Source organism: Haliotis cracherodii, unplaced genomic scaffold (assembly GCF_022045235.1).
Source record: "Haliotis cracherodii isolate W230 unplaced genomic scaffold, xgHalCrac1.p SCAF_15, whole genome shotgun sequence".
In the NCBI taxonomy this organism is placed as follows: domain Eukaryota; kingdom Metazoa; phylum Mollusca; class Gastropoda; order Lepetellida; family Haliotidae; genus Haliotis; species Haliotis cracherodii.
The window spans coordinates 1642470-1664443 of NW_027266270.1; the positions used below are offsets into that span (position 1 = coordinate 1642470).

Here is a 21974-nt window from a genome sequence, read left to right on the forward strand (position 1 = left end):
GAAATCTCGGTGGCTGAGTGGGTTAGATTGCTGACTTTGTGTGCTGGCGATAAGTAGGCGCCTCACTCTGAGAGCGTGGGTTTGAGTTCCAGATTGGACTCAACCCCAAAAGTACGAGAATTTGTACTTTACAAAGAAAATGTTATCAAAATTATAAGATTTGTTACATGATTAGTTGTTGATTACTGCATTGAATGCTGAGAATACATTTCAAATACATCTGAATTAAAGAAAGGAAGATCTTTAAAAAGAGTGAGTGAGTTGGGTTTAACGCCACTTTTAACATTATTCCAGTTATATCACGGCATGTCAGCTTAATGTGGGAGTAAAGCCTGAAGTGATGCAGGTCTAAGCCGTTTACCACTTCAGTGAAACCCACGAGCATGGGTATGGTGCTGACAAACCTAGAAACATAATTGGGGCGAACCGGGATTCGAACCCACAGCCATAGGTTTCTGGCGTGCCCAAGGGACGCAACTCTGCACAGCGAAACGCGGCGCCTTAGACAACTGGGCCACTCGTGCCCCCCTCTTTAAAAAGAAATAATAATGAACAAATTAAGGATGTTATCCAAATTTGCCTGCCAAGTGCATATTGTTTGGAATTCTATACAACACACTGTCTCGTTATTTACGCTGAACACAACATAGGCTACATCAAGTCGGAGAGAGGAGAGGCGCAGGTCTCCAGATTGGCAAATTTGTGCTTCTGTTACTAGTCAAATGTCTTGTCACTGATTCCATGGCCATTACCCTTTGGGCCCAGCTTACTCAGGCAGTGTATCTCCCCTCATCACAGATGTCACTTACCCAGGAGGCGGAGGAGAGGGTGGATGGTCGTAGCGTTGATGAGCAGCGTGAGAAACACAACCCCAGCCACATGGATCAGCACCTGAAACACCATCACAATACACACTGACCGGAGTATCACATATTGGATGGCATCACCTCAGTTATTACCGACAAACTAATCTCTCAATGAAACCGTAAATCAGGATGTCCACTTCTCCATGGTAACTCAGGGAGCAGGGAGTGTTCTGGATCTAGAGACTGACTGGCCATGATACTTCTGGCAAGTAAAAGTTACCGAAACCACACACTTTGAAAACATAATGCAGAAAAGAACAGGTTATAAATCTCTTAACCTTCCTCTAGAATGGGGGCGGTCGGGTAGCCTAGCGGTTAAAGCGTTCGCTCGTCACGCCGAACACACGGGTTCGATTCCCGACATGGGTACAATGTGTGAAGCCCATTTCTGGTGTCCCCCGCCGTGATATTGCTGGAATATTGCTAAAAGCGGCGTAAAACCAAACTCACTCACTCCTCTAGAATGAAATTTACACAGCTGGATCGCTATGATAGGGAGCCCATGCAAAAGTGGAAACAAATTCAGTGTATGTTTGTTTTATTTGGGTAAACTGTCCATGGCCAATGCTTGAAATATCTCTGACTGCATAAACGAATCAGAGCATTAACTGCAGCATTCTAGGCCATATTGACACCATGATTCAGCTTGCCTTGCAATAAATCAATGTAAAACATGAGATGTTGCCTGATCTGCTCCACCCACCTTGCGTCTGAGTGATATCTGCTCCACCCACCTTGTGTCTGAGTGATATCTGCTCCACCCACCTTGCGTCTGAGTGATATCTGCTCCACCCACCTTGTGACTGACTGGTATCTGCTCCACCCACCTTGTGTCTGACTGGTATCTGTCGCACCCACCTTGTGTCTGACTGGTATCTTCTCTACCCACCTTGTGTCTGACTGATGTCTGCTCCACCCTCCTTGTGTCTGACTGATGTCTGCTCCACCCACCTTGTGTCTGACTGGTATCTGCTCCACCCACCTTGTGTCTGACTGGTATCTGCTCCACCCACCTTGTGTCTGACTGGTATCTGCTCCACCCACCTTGTGTCTGACTGGTATCTGTCGCACCCACCTTGTGTCTGACTGGTATCTTCTCTACCCACCTTGTGTCTGACTGATGTCTGCTCCACCCTCCTTGTGTCTGACTGATGTCTGCTCCACCCACCTTGTGTCTGACTGGTATCTGTCGCACCCACCTTGTGTCTGACTGGTATCTGCTCCACCCACCTTGTGTCTGACTGGTATCTGTCGCACCCACCTTGTGTCTGACTGGTATCTGCTCCACCCACCTTGTGTCTGACTGGTATCTGTCGCACCCACCTTGTGTCTGACTGGTATCTTCTCTACCCACCTTGTGTCTGACTGATGTCTGCTCCACCCTCCTTGTGTCTGACTGATGTCTGCTCCACCCACCTTGTGTCTGACTGGTATCTGCTCCACCCACCTTGTGTCTGACTGATGTCTGCTCCACCCACCTTGTGTCTGACTGGTATCTGTCGCACCCACCTTGTGTCTGACTGGTATCTGCTCCACCCACCTTGTGTCTGACTGGTATCTGTCGCACCCACCTTGTGTCTGACTGGTATCTTCTCTACCCACCTTGTGTCTGACTGGTATCTGTCGCACCCACCTTGTGTCTGACTGGTATCTGCTCTACCCACCTTGTGTCTGACTGGTATCTGTCGCACCCACCTTGTGTCTGACTGGTATCTGCTCCACCCACCTTGTGTCTGACTGATGTCTGCTCCACCCTCCTTGTGTCTGACTGATGTCTGCTCCACCCACCTTGTGTCTGACTGATGTCTGCTCCACCCACCTTGTGTCTGACTGGTATCTGTCGCACCCACCCTGTGTCTGACTGGTATCTGCTCCACCCACCTTGTGTCTGACTGATGTCTGCTCTACCCACCTTGTGTCTGACTGGTATCTGTCGCACCCACCTTGTGTCTGACTGATGTCTGCTCCACCCACCTTGTGTCTGACTGGTATCTGTCGCACCCACCTTGTGTCTGACTGGTATCTGCTCCACCCACCTTGTGTCTGACTGGTATCTGTCGCACCCACCTTGTGTTTGACTGGTATCTTCTCTACCCACCTTGTGTCTGAGTGATAACTGCTCCACCCACCTTGTGTCTGACTGGTATCTGTCGCACCCACCTTGTGTCTGACTGGTATCTGCTCTACCCACCTTGTGTCTGACTGGTATCCACCCACCTTGTGTCTGACTGGTATCTGTCGCACCCACCTTGTGTCTGACTGGTATCTGCTCTACCCACCTTGTGTCTGACTGGTATCTGCTCCACCCACCTTGTGTCTGACTGATGTCTGCTCCACCCACCTTGTGTCTGACTGGTATCTGTCGCACCCACCTTGTGTCTGACTGGTATCTTCTCTACCCACCTTGTGTCTGACTGGTATCTGTCGCACCCACCTTGTGTCTGACTGATGTCTGCTCCACCCACCTTGTGTCTGACTGGTATCTGTCGCACCCACCTTGTGTCTGACTGGTATCTTCTCTACCCACCTTGTGTCTGAGTGATAACTGCTCCACCCACCTTGTGTCTGACTGGTATCTGTCGCACCCACCTTGTGTCTGACTGGTATCTGCTCTACCCACCTTGTGCCTGACTGGTATCTTCTCTACCCACCTTGTGCCTGACTGGTATCCACCCACCTTGTGTCTGACTGGTATCTGCCCCACCCACCTTGTGTCTGACTGGTATCTGCCCCACCCACCTTGTGTCTGACTGGTATCTGTCGCACCCACCTTGTGTCTGACTGTGTCTTGATTCAACCTAGGGTCCTCCCACACCAGCAGAGCTAGGGTGAGTCCTATTGCCCCTCGCAGCCCGCTCCATGTCAACACCAGCCCGTCCTGCCATGTCATCCCGTAACCGATGTGTTGCAGTAGAGGACACATCAGACCTATCACCAGACCTCTGTAATATACACACAAATACATGTCAACACCAGCCCGTCCTGCCACGTCATCCCGTAACCAATGTGTTGCAGTAGAGGACACATCAGACCTATCACCAGACCTCTGTAATATACACACACATACACGTCAACACCAGCCCGTCCTGCCATGTCATCCCGTAACCGATGTGTTGGAGTAGAGGACACATCAGACCTATCACCAGACCTCTGTAATATACACACACATAGACGTCAACACCAGCCCGTCCTGCCATGTCATCCCGTAACCGATGTGTTGCATATTAAATGGCCCGTAATGTCAAAGAATATGATTGCCAGGAATAGGTCAGCATTTTTGTTACTGTATCAAACATTATGCAATCCTATTCCCATTTGGATGATAACTAAGATTCATGAGAAAACTAGCTGGTGCATGCTTAGTGCAGTGCTACTGGACACTGGTCTGGCCTGATCAGCTTCAGTTGCCAACTGAAGCTGATCAGGCCAGACTGGTATCGGATTATGACTTCAAAACAAGCATTTTCCCCACTATTTTTTTTACAGCCACAACACTTTTAATTCCTAGTATTGTCATATGACAGTGTATTTTACTGTGTTACATTGATTCTGTTGAGATTTGGTAGATGCTCATTGCATTGTATTTGGGCAGAGATTAGTCGTCAGGAATGTAGTGCAATTTAGTCGAAGCAGTCATCAAGAAGTTACTATATTTAGATGCTAGTGTGGTGTGTAATTTACCTCCGGAAATGGCAAGACTGATCCAACATTGTATAGAGCCATACAGTATTGTCTGGAAAGTTCTGGAAGCTGGTTAGACTGCATATATAGTGGGACAAGAGTGAGCCTGCCTCATCTTTCGCACACATTTTGTCTTGCACGCATTTCATCGCTTAGGAACCAGCTGGCACATGAGGATCCCTCATTATCCCTGATTCCCTGCCAAGGCCCATCTCGGAAGCCTGACCACTGTCTCCGCTTGGTGACTATACATTATTATCGCTGACTTTTGCCATCACCACTATATTTTTGTATTTTATTTATTTGATTTTCATATTATTTCAAATACCACTGAATATTGTACTACCTTTCTATTGTTTACTGCCACTGTAAGTGCTGCGCAGTAATTTGTACTGACTTGTAAACTTAGTGAATTTTGTAATTGTTGATTGTATACCATTTGTTGGTTTCACACTAGGTTCTTTTACGTACAGATTTCTTGATTAATATATTGTTTCAATTTGGGAATCCACACATAACAGTATCTATCATAGCGACCAATTTGAGACAACCTTTGTCTGAATTAACATTTAATTCCAAAGGCCTATTTTCCTGTAGCCATATATTCCTACAATCACTTAACTGCCATTACTTCTAAGATGCTTATCCCAATTGCTAATCCCCATTGTACTGTACAAGGAATGTCAGCTGTCATTCTTGTTGTTACTGTTGCTTATATTAATGACGTAATCTGTGTCAAATGGCTTTGGATATATAAGCCTTGGTTCAGAGAAGAGAGAATAGGAAGGCCTCACCCTTGGCCTAGCTTTGGCTCGGTGAGGTGAGGTGAGGTGAGGTGAGGTGCTCCATAGCAACACCAACACAACAACCACGATGTACTGACCTGACACATGGTGACTACTTGTGTAAAGTAAACTTGTCTATACCACAAGCCATCGACTCAATGTTGTCACTTCCTACTGAGATCCAGACACACCCCCTTTGCATATGGGAATATGCAGATAATCTCATCAATGTCACGTGGGACTGCAATGCATGCTCTTTGCCCGTTGTTATATCACCTGCAGTTTATTCATTGTGGAGCACAACTAATTCTTTAACTATTTACCCATGTAACCCAGATAATGCTCACTCCTTGTAATAAACAATGTATAAGCATTCATCAAAAGAAGGAGACAAAAGGTTTGGTGATGATAGAATGTATTTACACTTTCTTCCTGTCTGAAAGAACCTGAATATACAATCAATAAACAGATCTCATCAGCCTTTAATGGACTTCAAACATCAACCAAAGGAAAATGTCAGACAGTGTCTGGCAAATATCAAACTGATTTCAGGTCAAGATAGGATCCTGTGTATCGTATTTCTGTGATTGTTGTAGAATACATCCTTTGTCTCTTTGTTACAGTGAATACCCAGCAACGTGATGTTAAAAGGCAGTCAAAATAGTCATGTGACCACAGAAAATGTGTGTGTGTGTTGTGTGTGTGTTGTGTGTGTGTTGTGTGCGTGCGTGCGTGCGTGTATAGAAGTATGTCCAATTAATAGTTTATAAAATTACGACAAAGTCTTATTGCCATGGGTCCCTAGAAGAATTACTGCATTAGGGTCATATCAAGGTCACAGGTCACCTCATCGGTGGTGTGTGTCTACAGTGTGATGCTGTGTAGGTTGTTTACCTGATGACGTTGAGGCCGAAGTAGAGAGCGAACATGAAGAACCAGTCAGTGCCGTGTATCTTGTAGATGACCTTCTCCGAGATGATCACACCCACCAGGATGAAGATCAGAGTGTTGGCCAAATAGGCCAGAGTCTCCCAGAACCTAAGATAGAGATGGTAAGTAGCAGTAGAAACTAACAGTTTGAGTCCACTAGTCCTTATAATGATACTATATAGCAAAACCCTTAAAAATGGCATATTTCTACTAGTCCTTAGGATACCTTACTATTGGGCAATTTGGCAAGGACTATAGGACTAGTGCCAATTTCTAATGTAGTAAGTGAGTGAGTAAGTACATGTTGTCTTATCCCCTAGTCAGCAATATTCCAGCAAAGACTCCTGTAATAATAAGTCAAGTCTGGACCAGGCAAACCAGTGGTTGATAGCAAGAGCATTCCAAAACCTGAAATTATTTACAGAGTGAGTGCATGTGTTAATGTTGTCTTATCCCTTAGTCAGCAGTATTCCAGCAGACACCCTGTAGATAAGTCTGGATTAGTAAAACCAAAAGTTGACAGCATGTGTGAGCTGGGCTGTATTTTCAAGTACTAATTATTTTGTTTATATATGGAGTTTGGTAGCACAGAATAACTTTATGACAGACATATACTTTGTTGTTTAAACCACAGTCAGCAGTACTGCAGCTACATCATGGTGTCCAGTCATTAACAGAGTCTGGACCAGACAAACCAGTAGTGGACATGATGTCCAGTGTCCCCCACAATGTATACAGTCACATCAACAGCAGCCCAAAGGAGGTTCAAGTCAGGAACATAATAGGAACAAGTCCTTCCTTCTCCCCTTCTCAAAACAACAAAGTGAGATATCTATCCTACAGCAGTAGAAACTCACATTTCTAGTGCACTAGTCATTATGATGATAACATATATAATAGCAAAAACCTTAAAAATGGTAAATTTCTACTAGTCCTTATGATGATAACATATATGAAAACCTTTTAAAATGGCATATTTCCACTATTCCTTATAACAAAAAGCAAAATCCTTTAAAATGGCAAATGTCCACTAGTCCTTATGATAACATATAGCAAAATCCTTTAAAATGGCAAATTTCCACTAGTCCTTATGATAACATATAGCAAAATCCTTTAAAATGGCAAATTTCCGCTTATAAGTCCTATTGAGCAGTTACTCAAGGACTATAGGATGAGAGCCAATTTCTAATGCTGTACTGTTATTGCCAGAAGCAGTATGATGAAATTAATCTAGTTCCCTCATGATTTTATTGTTTGTATATCTATCACAGAAAGTGCCCGATACCCTTGCATGTCAGTGTGGAAACAAACAACAAAAATTGCTAAGGCAGCCAATTACATGTCATGTAATCTTTTCAATTTATTTATACTCACCTCATTGTTTTATCTAACATATGTATGTACAACTGGTGTCACTGCATCAACTAAAACAAGTATTTGTCACAAAGTGACGAAATGTCCCCCGCCTGTATATACACCATAGTACCAAATATGAAGACAATCCAGCGATTAGTTCTTGAGATATTGCGGCAACACCATTTTCCAACTCCAAAAGCAGATTTGCCTGCTGTGACCTTGAAAATGAGGTCAAGGTCACCAAAACCGACTGGTGTGTGCGGTGTCTGTATATACACCATACTTCCAAATATGAAGACAATCCAGCGATTAGTTCTTGAGATATCACGGCAACACCGTTTTCCAACTACAAAAGCGGATTTGCCTGCTGTGACCTTGAAAATAGGGTCAAGGTCACCAAAACCGACTGGTGTCTGCGGAGTCTGTATATACACCATAGTTCCAAATATGAAGACAATCCAGTGTTTAGTTCTTGAGATATCGCGGCAACAAACGGACCGTCGTGAATACTATATCCCCCGCTTCGCGCTTTCGCGCGGCGGGGGACAATAAATAAAACACAATTACAGGGTCTGGCCACCCGATCGATGTAGGTTGCCCTTAAGATGAAAAGGCTGGGACCTATTGTGACCCAGGTTCCCGTGGGGTACTGACGAACACACTTACCGATGAAGGAAAGTTTCCACCTCGGGGCTGATACTGGTTCTCTTGCTGCTCATCACAACTCCCAACACCACTACAGACAGAACTCCAGACACACCTAGGAACTCCTCACCTACATACAGACCAACATGGCATCAATACCACTCACCTTCATCTACGGCAATATTGATGTGTCTTTTTTAACTGTATATTGTTTGTTTGTTTGTTTGTTTGTTGTTTAACGCCACACTCAGCAATATTCCAGCTATATGACGGTGGTCTGTACATAATTGAGTCTGGACCAGACAATCCAGTGGTTGATCTCATGAGCATCGTTCCAGACAATTGGGATACATTGTGATGCATCAACCAAGTCAGCAAGCCTGACCACCCGATCCTGCTAGTCACCTTTTACGACAAACATGGGTTGCTGAAGACCTATTCTACTCTGGATCTTCAGACTTACTCCTGAACCTGATCATGTTTCCCAAATTTGCAAGAGTACAGACTGCGTCCTCATCCACAAATGACAACATTTTATTTAACACGAAGAGTGAGTGAGTGATTTTAAGGCTGCTTTGCAACTTATGTAAAACCCAGGAGCATGGGTATGGTGCCGGCAAACCTAGAAACATAATCGGGGTAAATCGCAATTTAAACAAGAAGACCTTCATTTTTCAGCACAACTCACCAACGTAGAATGTGATGTACGTTGATGCAAGTGTAATGGTGATCTCGGCCAGAGCATCATTGAAGATCCGAGACAGCCAGAACAGGGTGAGTTTGGCCATGAGTAAGCCGAACGCTGGACCTCCCAGTGCCACTTGCAGAAAGGACAGGACTATCTGCCCACCTGCAGGCAGAAACAACACACAGCTTCAAACTCATGGCAATAAGTTCAGGGCAAGACACCCGTCATCTGTCAAACCGACGACCAGTACTAGATACAAGGGAAACGTAGGGACATGTTGGGAGAAATAGGGAATGCTGGGAAATAGAAGCGAAATTAGAGTACAGGGGAACATAGAGAAATTTGGGGGAATATAGAAAATATAGGGGACACCATCTTTGCATGGATGGCTTTTGGGGATGGCCCTCTCAGTTGCAGATACTTGATGACATTGCGGTAGCCAATTATGTCTATTTTCATCAACAGGGAATAAATCATTTTGATGCCTGCAGATGTATGCTGCCTGGTTGTGAATTTGGTTTAAATGCAGCCTGCAATCAAAAATAGTGTATATATGCAAACTGTTAACCGGTACTTATAATACATCCTTTATAGTTTGGCTCAGAATATTTCAAACACCCCTCGTATCCCAGGTCAGCCAATACCAAATAAACGGAAGTCGTAAGTACCGGATGGACACCAAAATTAATCTAAATATTATTGAATCAAAGATTGATTAAAATGAATAAAATAGATTACGAAGATTACAAACATGAGTCGAGATATACAACTAAACCCTTTATATAACCAGGGTGTAACAACACAATTAACTTGTGTAATTCAATACGGACTTGTTGATTTTCTATTCTTATGACAAATCATGACGAGACATAGTTTTCGGTTGGAGGTCCGGCTTATCTACCGCACATAATATACTGACACAGATTTCAAGGACCAAGTTAATACCTCGGCTTATCTATGAGATCGGCTTATCTATGAGATCGGCTTATCTTCATTCATATACGTAGTATTTGAAAAATATTGTTCATGCGTTCTAAAATCTAAATTTTCTGGAAACTTGAGTAAATCTTAATTGCTACAGTAACCTTTCAATCTTCATTTATAATTAACAAGTCGCACTGCTGGTGGCACACAGACAATTACAGAGTATTAAGTAAGAACTGGAACAACTGATTGCATTAACTAACTAAAACACCATGCATTTCACATGGTACTCCATAGTCGTGAAAATATCAGCTGTATTTCCCCTGATCTCTGTAAAACAAGTAAATGAGAATGTTTGGGAAGTATAATAAAGGTAAATCTGTCACTCCATCACAGGCCTTTTTCCATCTTTACCTGGGAGTATTGAGAGCAGTAAATACTTTTACCGTTACTAGGTGTGGTTGATGTAGCCAGGTTGAGGAATACTTTGAAAAGGACGATGGCAGCGCCATCATTCAGAAGAGACTCCCCTTCAGTCACCATGGCCAGCTTCTTGGAGGCACCTGCAGTGAGTGAGTGAGTGAGTGAGGGGGTGAGTGGACGGCTTGGTGAGTTGATTGAGTGAGGGGGTGAGTGGGTGGGAGAGTGAGTAAGTGAGTGAGTGAGGGGGTGCGTGGCTGGGTGAGTGAGTGAGTGAATGAGTGGGTGGGTGAGTGAGTGAGTGGGTGAGTGAGTGGGTGAGTGAGTGATTGAGTGAGTGAGTGAGTGTTTGGTGAGTGAGTGTTTGGTGAGTGAGTGTTTGAGTGAGTGAGTGAGTGAGTGAGCGGGACTTCTAGATTCATCCTGAATTTTCTTGGTTTGTCAGCACCATACCTTTGCAGTTGTAAGCATCTAAGACCTGCATTATTATACAGCTTTCATCACATTAAGTTTAGACGATAGTTATATAACTGATAAAGCGGTGTTAAACCCACTCACTCACTCACTCACTCAAAATGACATGTAAATAATACAGCCCGGAGGAACATGTACATTAAGTGAATCAGGTACATAAAGCTGCAGTCATAATAAATCAAATATAGGGATTATTGGGTTTTGGGAGATCAGTGAGTGGCTGAAGGAGACTGAGATGAGTGAGTGAGTTAGATCAGTTCTTTTAGCAGTACTTTCATTTACATCAGCATCTCACTGCAATGTAGGAGGATTACCCAAAACTGTAGTTTGTTACTTCTGGAAAACCAATGAGCATGGATAAGGTGCTGACAATATGTTATCTATCAGGACATGGCCATGGTACTGACAATATGTTATCTAACAGGACATGGCCATGGTACTGACAATATGTTATCTAACAGGACATGGCCATGGTACTGACAATATGTTATCTATCAGGACATGGCCATGGTACTGACAATATTAAAACCAAACTCTCTCATCATGTATTCCATGACACAGAAATGTGACAATTAGAACATAACTAATTATGTTAATATCAGACATGTTATTATTTGAAGAGATAAGGAGGGGTTATTTGTATTACTTGTTTGAAAGATTTATTTGTTTGTTTGTTGTTTAACGCCGCAGTCAGCAATATTTCAGCTATATGATGGCGGTCTGTACATAATCGAGTCTGGACCAGACAGTCCAGTGATTGACATCATGAGCATTGATCTATACAATTGGGATACGATGACATCCATGAACCAAGTCAGTGAGCCTGACCACTAGGGCTGCAACGAATACACTATGAGGCTAATGCGATTCGTATCACGAATATAGAGTAACGAATACGAATATTAATTCACAAATACAATAACAAGTCAGAAGTTGATGTATTATTTGTTATATTCAGTGAAACAAAAGCAACACAAATTATTTGACATGGTTTGTTAATTATTAACATATTATACATTCATATACTGCACTTATCCAGGTGCTAGTATCTGCTCAAATGCAACAATGACCAGTGACCACATTACTGTCAAATGAAATGTTATAAGAGTGTTGTCTTTCACGAAATCTATGAATATAATATGTTCTTATGGATATGTTTAGATACAGGGTATGTAAATGAACATGACTGTATATTTATGAATATTCAATTCTATTGGTCACAAATAACGAATTCAATTCATGAATGGATACGGTTCAATTCACCGAAAACGCGAGTGAATCGTAACAGCCCTACTGACCACCTAATGCCGTTAGCCGCCTCTTACGACACACATGGATTGCTGAAGACCTATTCTACCCAGATCTTCATGGGTAAGTTTGAAAGAAAGAAACATGATGACTAAATTCACTTCAGATGGAAGCGTGTGTCTTTGGAACAGTGTTAAACTAAATGACCTATTCCTACTGGCCTTATGAATCCTTCAAGAAACCTACAAACCAATGTCTCGGAGAATGGCTACGACTGCGATAGGGTCTGTTGCGCTGAGGATGGAGCCAAACATCATGCCGATGTTCCAGTCCCAGCCGTAGGTGAATAGGTACAGCGCCAAGATGCAGGTCAGCAGGGCCATCAGGGCTGCAGGGCAACCAGGGCAGGCAGAGGGTTACATTGAAAACACAAGGTCTTTGCACTTACCATAATGTTAAAGTTTTAGGGTGTTCCCCAGACTGAATACAATAGCAACAAACCTGATGGACCCAAGAATGCCCTTTGATTATACTATACACTGTGTCTACAATGAGAAGCCACAATCACAGACTACATAAAATAAGGTCAGCAATGTTCATTGTGACACACAAGGGACAACATGAACTATTGCATACACTATTTATGAATCTTTCTCCTTTTTAATGTTATGAAATCGATATTATACTTATAAATACTAAATAGACTTATTGATTTCGTTTATACTCGGGTATATGAACTTCAAATGTCATGTGACACTTACTGTTGCTCAATATTACTGATGATACAATGAAGCATACAAAATTTGGGTCAAATAATATGCTAAAAGTTTGTATTAGTAAAACTGAAACACATTTGTGATAATCCCATTAAAGAGTAATCAAAGCATGATGTTGTGATTTTACATTTGTGGATGGTAAGAATTTGTCTGTAAACTACGGAACATTATATCATCTTTTCCCCTTATTTCGGGTTGTCCAGAATGTATGAAAAGCAAATTTAAAGAAAAAAGGAACGTATATATATATATATTTATTCCTGACAATTTGTCTGCAAAGTAGCTGAATTATGTAAATGTTGGTGTACTCACCAAGCCCTGGCACTGCCAACAGCAGCACTTGGAAGAAACATTTCTTGAATGTGTGCACCTCCATGGCGAAGGCCGACTCAAAGATAAGCACAGGCAGAAAGACGAAGAGAATGACATGGGGGTTTGTATCCACAATGGCCACATAGCGTTGCAATACGGGAACCTTTTTGGACACAAGGCCAAACAACATGCCCAACAGCAACAGCACCACGGTGTATGGAAGAGCAATCTTTATGCTCCGTATAATCTGACGGACAAGTGCTGTTGTGAGAAAGAAATATTTTTTGTTATTATGGGTTTTTTATGAGCTCTTAAGGTTTCTTCCTATAGTATCTAATTGTTTATCTAGGGACACTTCAAATTAAGTGACTGTTAACATTAGGGCTATGACCCCTTCACTCTCAGTGAGTGAGTTAATGCTGCTTTAAACAGTATTTCAGTTTTTTTCACTCATGTTTGGTTCAAGTGGGATGAAATCCCAAAGAGATGCAGGGCTTAGATGTTTACAGAGCACACAAATTGATGACATTTTTTAAAATTAATCACTTCTTACAACGAGCATGAAGTGCTGGGAACCATTCTAAGCCAGGTCTCCATGGTGACACACAAGCATTCAGGCATCCAGGTCCCATACACCCCATTCTTAGTCCTCTTTCAACACAATACTGTGCTGGAATCACCAAAGATTTAAGAATCAGGAACAGTCTGGAAAGGAGTGATATTTTTTCCTGCAGCAATCAGCAACATAATAACTGTATCACTGTATCCTGTAAATAAGGGACCTGTGAAGATCCGGGGTTGAATAGGTCTTCAGCAACCCATGCTTGCCGTAAAAGGCGACTATGATTGTCGTGAGAGGCGACTAACTGGATCGGGTGGTCAGGCTCGCTGACTTGGTTGATGCATGTCATCATATCCCAATTGCCTGAATCGATGCTCATGATGCCAATCATTGGTTTATCTGGTCCAGACTCAATTATTTACAGACCACCGTCATATAGCTGGAATATTGCTAGGTGCGGGGTTAAACAACAAACAAACAAAACAAAACAAATGTAAATATGGACGAGCATGGGGTAATGAGTCACTGACTGCCGCTTCATGTCCACAGCAGTTCATATTTTGACAGAACTACAGCTATAGGTCTAGTGTCATGAGCCCACAACACAGTTTCGTTTTGGCATCAGCCTAATATAGACCCAGTGTTAAGTTCTTTCGATCAAATGATTATCAAATTTCTAAAATATAACTTTCAACAGAGACCATTAAATAGATCGTCCAAAGACGTATCCGTGGATCGTCTTTGCTTTCAGTAATTTTACATTTTACATGAAGATCACAGTGCATATGGTAAAATCCATAAGATCAAACAAAAATGCCTACTAGGGCCCCTACCATATTTAGCTGTTGCAATAGCATGAATACTCAGAATAGTAGATCTTACCTCCAAGTGCACAACTGGCAAAAATAAAAAGTATAACGTCTGCGCTTCCACCGTTGTCATAATTGGCCCTGTGGTCCGTAACATTGGCCACTGGGTCGCTAATGTTGTCGCTGGAAACATTCATGGCCCATTCCTGCAAAATTAGAATCCCACAGACAAATCAATATATTGAATGCGACGTTCAGTCGCCATTTGTTTCATAACCGGAAGTGCATACGTGACGTAATAAGATAACACGATGACGTCAGAAGAGTTTCCCGTGGAACAACGTAGCTGTGTTTGATACTCACTTGATAAGAGTGTCAAGAGATTGAAATTGTTCACCAAATTGTTAATGTTTACAGTAGTTTCAAGTTAATATAGTCGGGAAATAAGTATCTTCAAAATATATAAGTTGGTTATCTGAACCAAGTCGATGAGTTAGTTGTGTGTTATACGTACTCCACCTTGAACAGTATTCCGGTATAATATCACGTCACTCTGGGCCTACACCTGCATTACTTTGAGGAAAGTTGGAAATTTTGAAAAAAGTTTTTCATATGTAAATCAAAACTTTTAATGTCCTAGGTGAAGCAAATTTATTCAATATTATTAAAAAATATATAATTTTCTTAAAATCGGACTAAGTGTCTGTATCCCCACCTATTCTATTATTAAGTGAGTCGGGTTCGGACAGCTATAGGAGACTACAAGTAGCATTATCACTAGGGCGATCTGGGATTCGAACCCCTGGCCAGTTGATGACGTCGCTTTAGGCGACAGAACCACCCAAGTCCCATTGATAAGGAAAATCCGTTAAAGAAATAACTAAAAAGGTTGCATGCCTTCTACAAGACGCGATTCTGAAGGGAGTGTACCACTGATGTAAACCCACATCACGTATTTGCCCACGTTAGGGAAACACGGCCCGGGGCAACGCTTTACAACAAGTCTTCAAAGAAATAGCTCTTGGACAAAAAAATTCACCTTTCTGTACGACTTGTTTACTGTTTTACTTGCGTAACCCATGGTAACATTGCAACGCCTTCCAGACCATGGACTGGTCGGTCCACCAGGCGGCGCAAACTACAGATACTCACTCCTACACTGTGTGGTAGCTCTGAAGCTTCATCAAATAAGTTAGACTAACATTTAGTCTCTGAAATCTTATATTACACAATATCCTTCTTGACTCTAAAAATAAAAAAATTCCCTATGCTGATTTCAGAGTGGAATAGAGCTAGTTTGAGCTGGCTAGAATTGCTTTTGTATGCATTTCTAGATTATTATTTTTTCATAAAATAAATATATTCCACGGTCATGGTGCAGGACTACAAATAAGTTAGCACGACCGGTTGTGAATATATTACTGGAATAAGGAAACTGACCCCAACAACTAGTCAAATACTATTCGTTGATGGTATAAAAAATATTTAAAACGCCTCTTACTTACGTAAGCATGGTCCGTAGGTTACTGAAGACGGATCTTCGCGGGTCCTTTAGAAATGAGCTCGGAACACAGGAAGGACCTTACAAAAGTTGAGTATGTGTTTGCTGACTGTCCACATGGTTGTTAATATTCAAGTGTCGCAGCCAGATTGTCGGGAAAAAACAGTAGGAATGTATTTAAAGCGTCAGGTAACCTGCAAAAACCTTCATTCCCGTCGCCCAATATGACGGGTACACCTGTTTTGACGGCTTTATCCCGAATAATGAGTTCCAAACCTCGCCAGAGGCGTGTTTAGCGGGTTCCAGTCGGGGGCAGATTTTGAAAATTTTAGGAGGTGATGTGAAACGGGGTCACCCGCGGAGTTCAAGATGTGAGAATGGGGTGAGACGGGGTCACCCGCGGAGTTCAAGATGTGAGAATGGGGTGAGACGGAGGCGAGTTCAAGACAACTGCATGCACTATTTTAGCGTGTGTCTGTTTGTACTAGTCCGATCTAATGCAGGTACTATAGTGCTAGTCCACTGAGATACCATGTCACAGTTTAACAAGGATACCTCACTTACACGCAATATACCGAGTCTGACCCGACCAGTCTTTGCTTTATCCCTTAACGCCAGCTAGGCAGGGTAACAACAAGTGCCATCTTTTAAAGTCGGGTTTTATAGTGGTGGCCCAGGGAGATACCATGCTGCAGTTTAACATGGACACACCACTCGGGCACAAGACTCCGAGCCGACCAGTCCTTGATATGGCGCCTTCATACCGAGCGCCAGGCAGGGTAACAACAAGTACCATCGTTTAAAGTCGTTTGGTATGACGAGGCCGAGGATCGAGCAGACACTATCCAGTAAGCCACGGAGGCTGTCCTCAACGTTATGACAACATGACTACAAGTCCATGTGGCTCCAAATGTCTCTGTAGGGTTCAGATCGCAGTGGTAAGGGGTAAGTCGTAAGACGGTGTGACCTTGACCTTTGACGTGATTGTCAACCATTTACACCGGGATCAGGTTTGTTAGATTCAATGATTTCATAGAGTTGTGATTTTTTAGCCCTGGAAGAAGGTCATATTCATCCGTTGTTGCCACGTCACCATATCTCCTTTAAGGACATCAAACGTCGGGTCCTTGGCGTCTGGGTCCTGCATACTGTGATACGTAGCTTTGTCCATGATAAGAAGGGACTTGGCAGGCAAAGCAGGGACCAATTTACTTTTCACCCATTCCAGAAATACATTGCCGTTCATATCTGTGTGGTACTCCTGTTGTCCTTGGCTTTGGCTCGAGGTCACATCCGGGAGTAAAAGCCTGAATAGCACAGCCAGCATGGAGAACGATAAGTCCTCTACTTTTTCCCATTGTTAACTTTCTCCCAGACTCCTTACAGTCCCCACCGGGTACCCACTGACTGCTGGCTGTGTGAGAGGAATTTACCCACGTTTCATCAAGGAAAACAGGCTCATATATACTTCTTCACGTTTCTGCTTAATGGTTCGAAGATAATGATTTCGGAGACGAAGGATGTCAGATCGTTCACATAACACAGCCCTATGTTCACTACTTATCTTTTTGTTTCTGTATCCAAATGTACGCAAAAATTGCCATAGCTTTTTTTGTTGAATCATGTTAAGTTTCAAGGTATTTCTTCAAGAGTCTAATACCCCGTTCACATACACAACATTTACTCACGTAAGTAATTTTACACATGTGTCACTATACATTCGTGTGTATATGTAAATTTACTATGCGTTCACATGAAAAGTATCTTAGGTGTGTAAATAAAGTATGTAAATTGTGTAAGGCACACATATTCGACAATCTGTTCACGACTTTCGACACAAAACAGGTTGTTTTCAAATCACAGTTGAATGAGAAGAGAGTTACTTCACCGAAAAGCACCGACTTCGCGTGAAGCAACATGTGTTTGATTTAATTTGTACACAAAGTTTTGACTCCTTGAAAATAAAAGAAAACACCGTCCGCTCAACTCTGAATACCGGGTTATACGCATAAAAGTTGGCAACTGTTGACAATTTGTTTGGTGTTGGCAAAAGAATAGATTTTAATTAGATCATCCTCTTACGTTGACATAAACGTTCGCATTGCAACATATACACACAGTGCAAAATTATCTTTACATTTGCACCTGCTCCAGACATGATGCAAATTTGCTCCTGGTGTAAATATACACACATGAGCAAACATGACAAGTATACTCACGTATGTATTTCTACACACGCATGCACATACATATACACACATGTGTATAGAGGCGCGCGTGAACGGGGTATTAGAGACATGTACTTATTTTCTGAATACAGTTTAGCTGACTTATTTTTCTGAAAACTGTCTAATTTATCAACACTACGTGATTTTGATATGCTCCCCACCTCGACCTGTCCAGTCGACGGACAACATTTTTCAGCTTGTTAGGGGGCACACCAAGATCTTTAGAAGTTCCTTTCAAGTATTTAGTAATGGTATAAAATGGTTTCCTCTCTTCTGCTTCACATTGAAAGAAATAATACGCCTTAAAAATCAGCTGTTGCACATCAGCTGAGTAGAGCATCTCGTCAGTCAACAACGAAGTATACCACATGTAGCACGTGCAGTACGTGTTTGCGCTGTTCCCCTTAACGTTGTGCCCCCTCTGTTCAAGATGTCAACTAGTACACATAAAAACGTGATCTAGTTTCTTGAACAACATTTTTCGAGTGATGGGAATATAGATTAATATTGTTGGGTACAGGGTATTCATTGCCGTGAACAGTATTGACATTTAATAGAGTGTTCCCGATTCTGAGTTATTGTGCACACCGTTCTCATTTGGAGCTAAACGCATGTACAAGGTGTTGAACGCCGTCATGGTATATAAGCTGGACACACCACGCCCAGATTCCTGCAATACGTAGAGTGAGTGAGTTGGGTTTAACGCCGCTTTTAACAGTATTCCAGTTATATCGCGGCGTGTCAGCTTAATGTAGAAGGAGTGAGTGAGTGAGTTCGGTTTAACGCCGATTTTAACAGTATTCCAGTTATATCGCGGCGTGCCAGCTTAATGTGGGAGGAAAGCCCGAAGTGATGCAGGTCTCAGACGTTTACCACTTCGGTGAAACCCACGAGCACGGGTATGGTGCTGACAAACCTAGAAACATAACTGGGGCGAACCGGAATTCGAACCCACGATCATAGGTTTCTGGCGTGCCCAAGAGACGCAACTCTGCACAGCGAATCGCGGCGCCTTAGACGACTGGGCCACCCGTGCCCCCTAATGTGGGAGGAAAGACCGAAGTGATGCAGGTCTTAGACGTTCACAACTTCGGTGAAACCTACGTGCACGGGTATGGTGCTGACAAAACTAGAAACATAATCGGGGCGAACCGGGATTCATCATAGGTTTCTAGCGTGCCCAAGGGGCGCAGCTCTGCACAGCGAATCGCGGCGCCTTAGACGACTTAGATAGAGTTGGAGTGAGTGAGTATAGTTTTACGCCGCTTGAAGTAATATTCCAGCAATCTCACGACTGGGGATGTCAGGAATGGGCTTCACACATTGTACCAATGGGGAAACAACCCCGGGTAGGGGTGCTATGACCCCAAATAAGCTTATATATATTTTCCATAATGACAAGGTTCATACAGGCTTGGAAATGCCTTCGATATTAAGGTCCCTCAAGAAAAGCCTTGACTCTTAGTAACAACCTTGAAAAACCTTAAAAATCGCCAAAAAAGTTTGAAAAGCCTTGAATTTGTACAAAATGACATATAAAGGTACTTGTTCACAACAGTTTAATATTTATCATAGTGAAAGATGTGTGTGGCTGTGACCACGAAGAATTCATGACAAGACTCAATTTAATTTATTTGTCGGTGGTGAAAATAAAGTTTTGATAATTTACACTGCTTTCAGGTCTAAAGACTGATATATAGTGTGCTGGATTGAACATTGACAGACTGAGGCTAATAACCCAACTAAAGAAGCTTTGACAACGACAGATGGAAGCCTTGACAACGACAGATGGAAGCCTTGACAAATTTAGTGTTCATGTATGTATGATCTTTGTTTAACCATAAGGCCTCCCTACCATTCCGGGGATGAAGGGAAGGGCCGATAGGACTGACCAGCAAACCATCCATTTAATTTCGTGGGAACTAGAGTGACCAGCCTTTACGAGACACCAGTCTGCTTGATGACGTCACGGGCCGCCATGCCGCATTCTAATGCGGGGGATCAGCTTGATGGAGTGGAGTCCACCACACACGCCGGCCCTGGCGACGTGAACACAGCGCTGGCACGATGTGAAGGACATTAGTTTTAAATCTGGAATCACGCATACACTAAACTGACACATCTAACAATATATCATGTAAGTAATGGCATGTTGAGATGAGTATATGGGTATCATATGCAGACCATTTTACACCCATCTTCCTGAGTCAAGGGAATTAACTGACGATAAAAATCCAGTTTCCGCTTGCCTCGGGAAGATGTTTTACGCCAATTCAAGAAGATGGATATCAAGATAAGCTGAATTGTTTGAACGGCAACAATTGAAACTGCTTCTCGGTCACGACGAGTGACAACTTTGTCCACTAAGCTACCACACACCTTGACATGACCTTTGGTACACCTCGGGGCTTTACTAAAAGCTCAGACCAGCAGGCGCCCTAAAGACTCACTTACATACTTGATACTAAGACCCGTGAAGGTCCGACTTAGAATAGGTCTTCAGCAACACATGCTTGTCGAAAGAGGCGACTCTGCTTGTGGTAAGAGGCGACTAATGGGATCGGGTGGTCAGGAAGTCATCTTATCCCAATTACGTGGAACGATACTCATGGTGGCAATCACTGGATTGTCTGGTCCAGACACGATTATTTACAGACCGCCGTCATATAGCTGGCATATTGCCGAGTGCGGCGTTAAACTACAATCAAGCAAACAAACAAGCTTAATACTAAACACAGAAACAGAAATCATGCCTTTCACCGAACACCGAACTGAGGTATCTTCTGTCGAAGTGGCCACTGTCTGTAAATAATCGAGGATGGAATAGACAATCCAGTGATTGATGTAATGAGCATCGATCTAAATGATACTATGACAAGGGTCAAACAAGTCAGCGAATCTGACCACTCGATCCCGTTAGTCGCCTCTAAGACAAGCACAAACTCGGGCTTTGACTTGACAAACGAACGTTTTAACCACTGGGCTATCCATTCACCCATATAATTTACATGGCAATTGGCGAACTGGGCAGTTGTTAATATGACGTGGCGGTAAATTAATCTCGACAAGTGCGTGAGTGAGTTAGTTGGATTTTACGCCGCTTTTAGCAATATTCCAGCCATATCACGGCGGGGAACACCAGAATCGGCAATGTTAACATAATTTAATGCCTCGAGGGGTCGTTTTTGTGCTCGACGCTCTCATAAAACACAAAACAGATAATGAAAGCCACGAGGACCACAATAAAGGCGAGATATATTGGTTGTGTAAAGTTCCCTGGATGATTAACTTACATTATAAAGACATGCATGTACGTGTCATGTGCCTTGATAGGTCCTGTCATCCCCATACACGATGACTGATGAGAAAGATTTAAAGGGGGACTTTGTTTAATGGACGTTCTACACCTGCAGTTAGTGCCTTGAGTGAGTGAGAGTGCGACAGTTGTACTGAAGGCGGCTGGTGTATTGTCTAAGGCGCTGCAAGTCGCCATCACTCACTCACTCTCACAATCTCAGCTGTACCATGGCGGTCTATAAATAATCCAGCTCGAGTGAACACGTGAGAGAATGTTGTTTCATGCCGCAATCACAATCCAACACATCAAGGGGTCGATAAGTATACAGCCTGCGCATCAGCTTCCTATCCGCATGTTATACAGACACAGGCGACTGTAGGCGACTGCAGGCACCAGAGGATCGTGTCTATCAAATGCGGGGGACATCAAAGGACTGAAGCTGCTTGTGATGTTGACGCTCCCCTGGAACAT

General features: G+C 42.9%; 1 protein-coding gene across 1 annotated transcript in view; it reads right to left on the reverse strand.

The window, feature by feature from the left end:
* The window catches only part of LOC139462611 (sperm-specific sodium:proton exchanger-like), a 49143-nt gene extending 34470 nt beyond the window's left edge, over window positions 1–14673 (reverse strand). Inside the window, exons 1-9 of the mRNA XM_071244445.1 lie at window positions 14550–14673; window positions 13106–13366; window positions 12268–12405; window positions 10322–10438; window positions 8952–9113; window positions 8285–8393; window positions 6227–6370; window positions 3637–3808; window positions 810–891 (exon numbers count right to left, since the gene is read on the reverse strand). Of these exons, the coding sequence (XP_071100546.1) occupies window positions 810–891; window positions 3637–3808; window positions 6227–6370; window positions 8285–8393; window positions 8952–9113; window positions 10322–10438; window positions 12268–12405; window positions 13106–13366; window positions 14550–14673 (1309 nt within the window). The remainder of the gene's footprint in view (window positions 1–809; window positions 892–3636; window positions 3809–6226; window positions 6371–8284; window positions 8394–8951; window positions 9114–10321; window positions 10439–12267; window positions 12406–13105; window positions 13367–14549) is intronic.
* Window positions 14674–21974: the final 7301 nt, after the last annotated feature.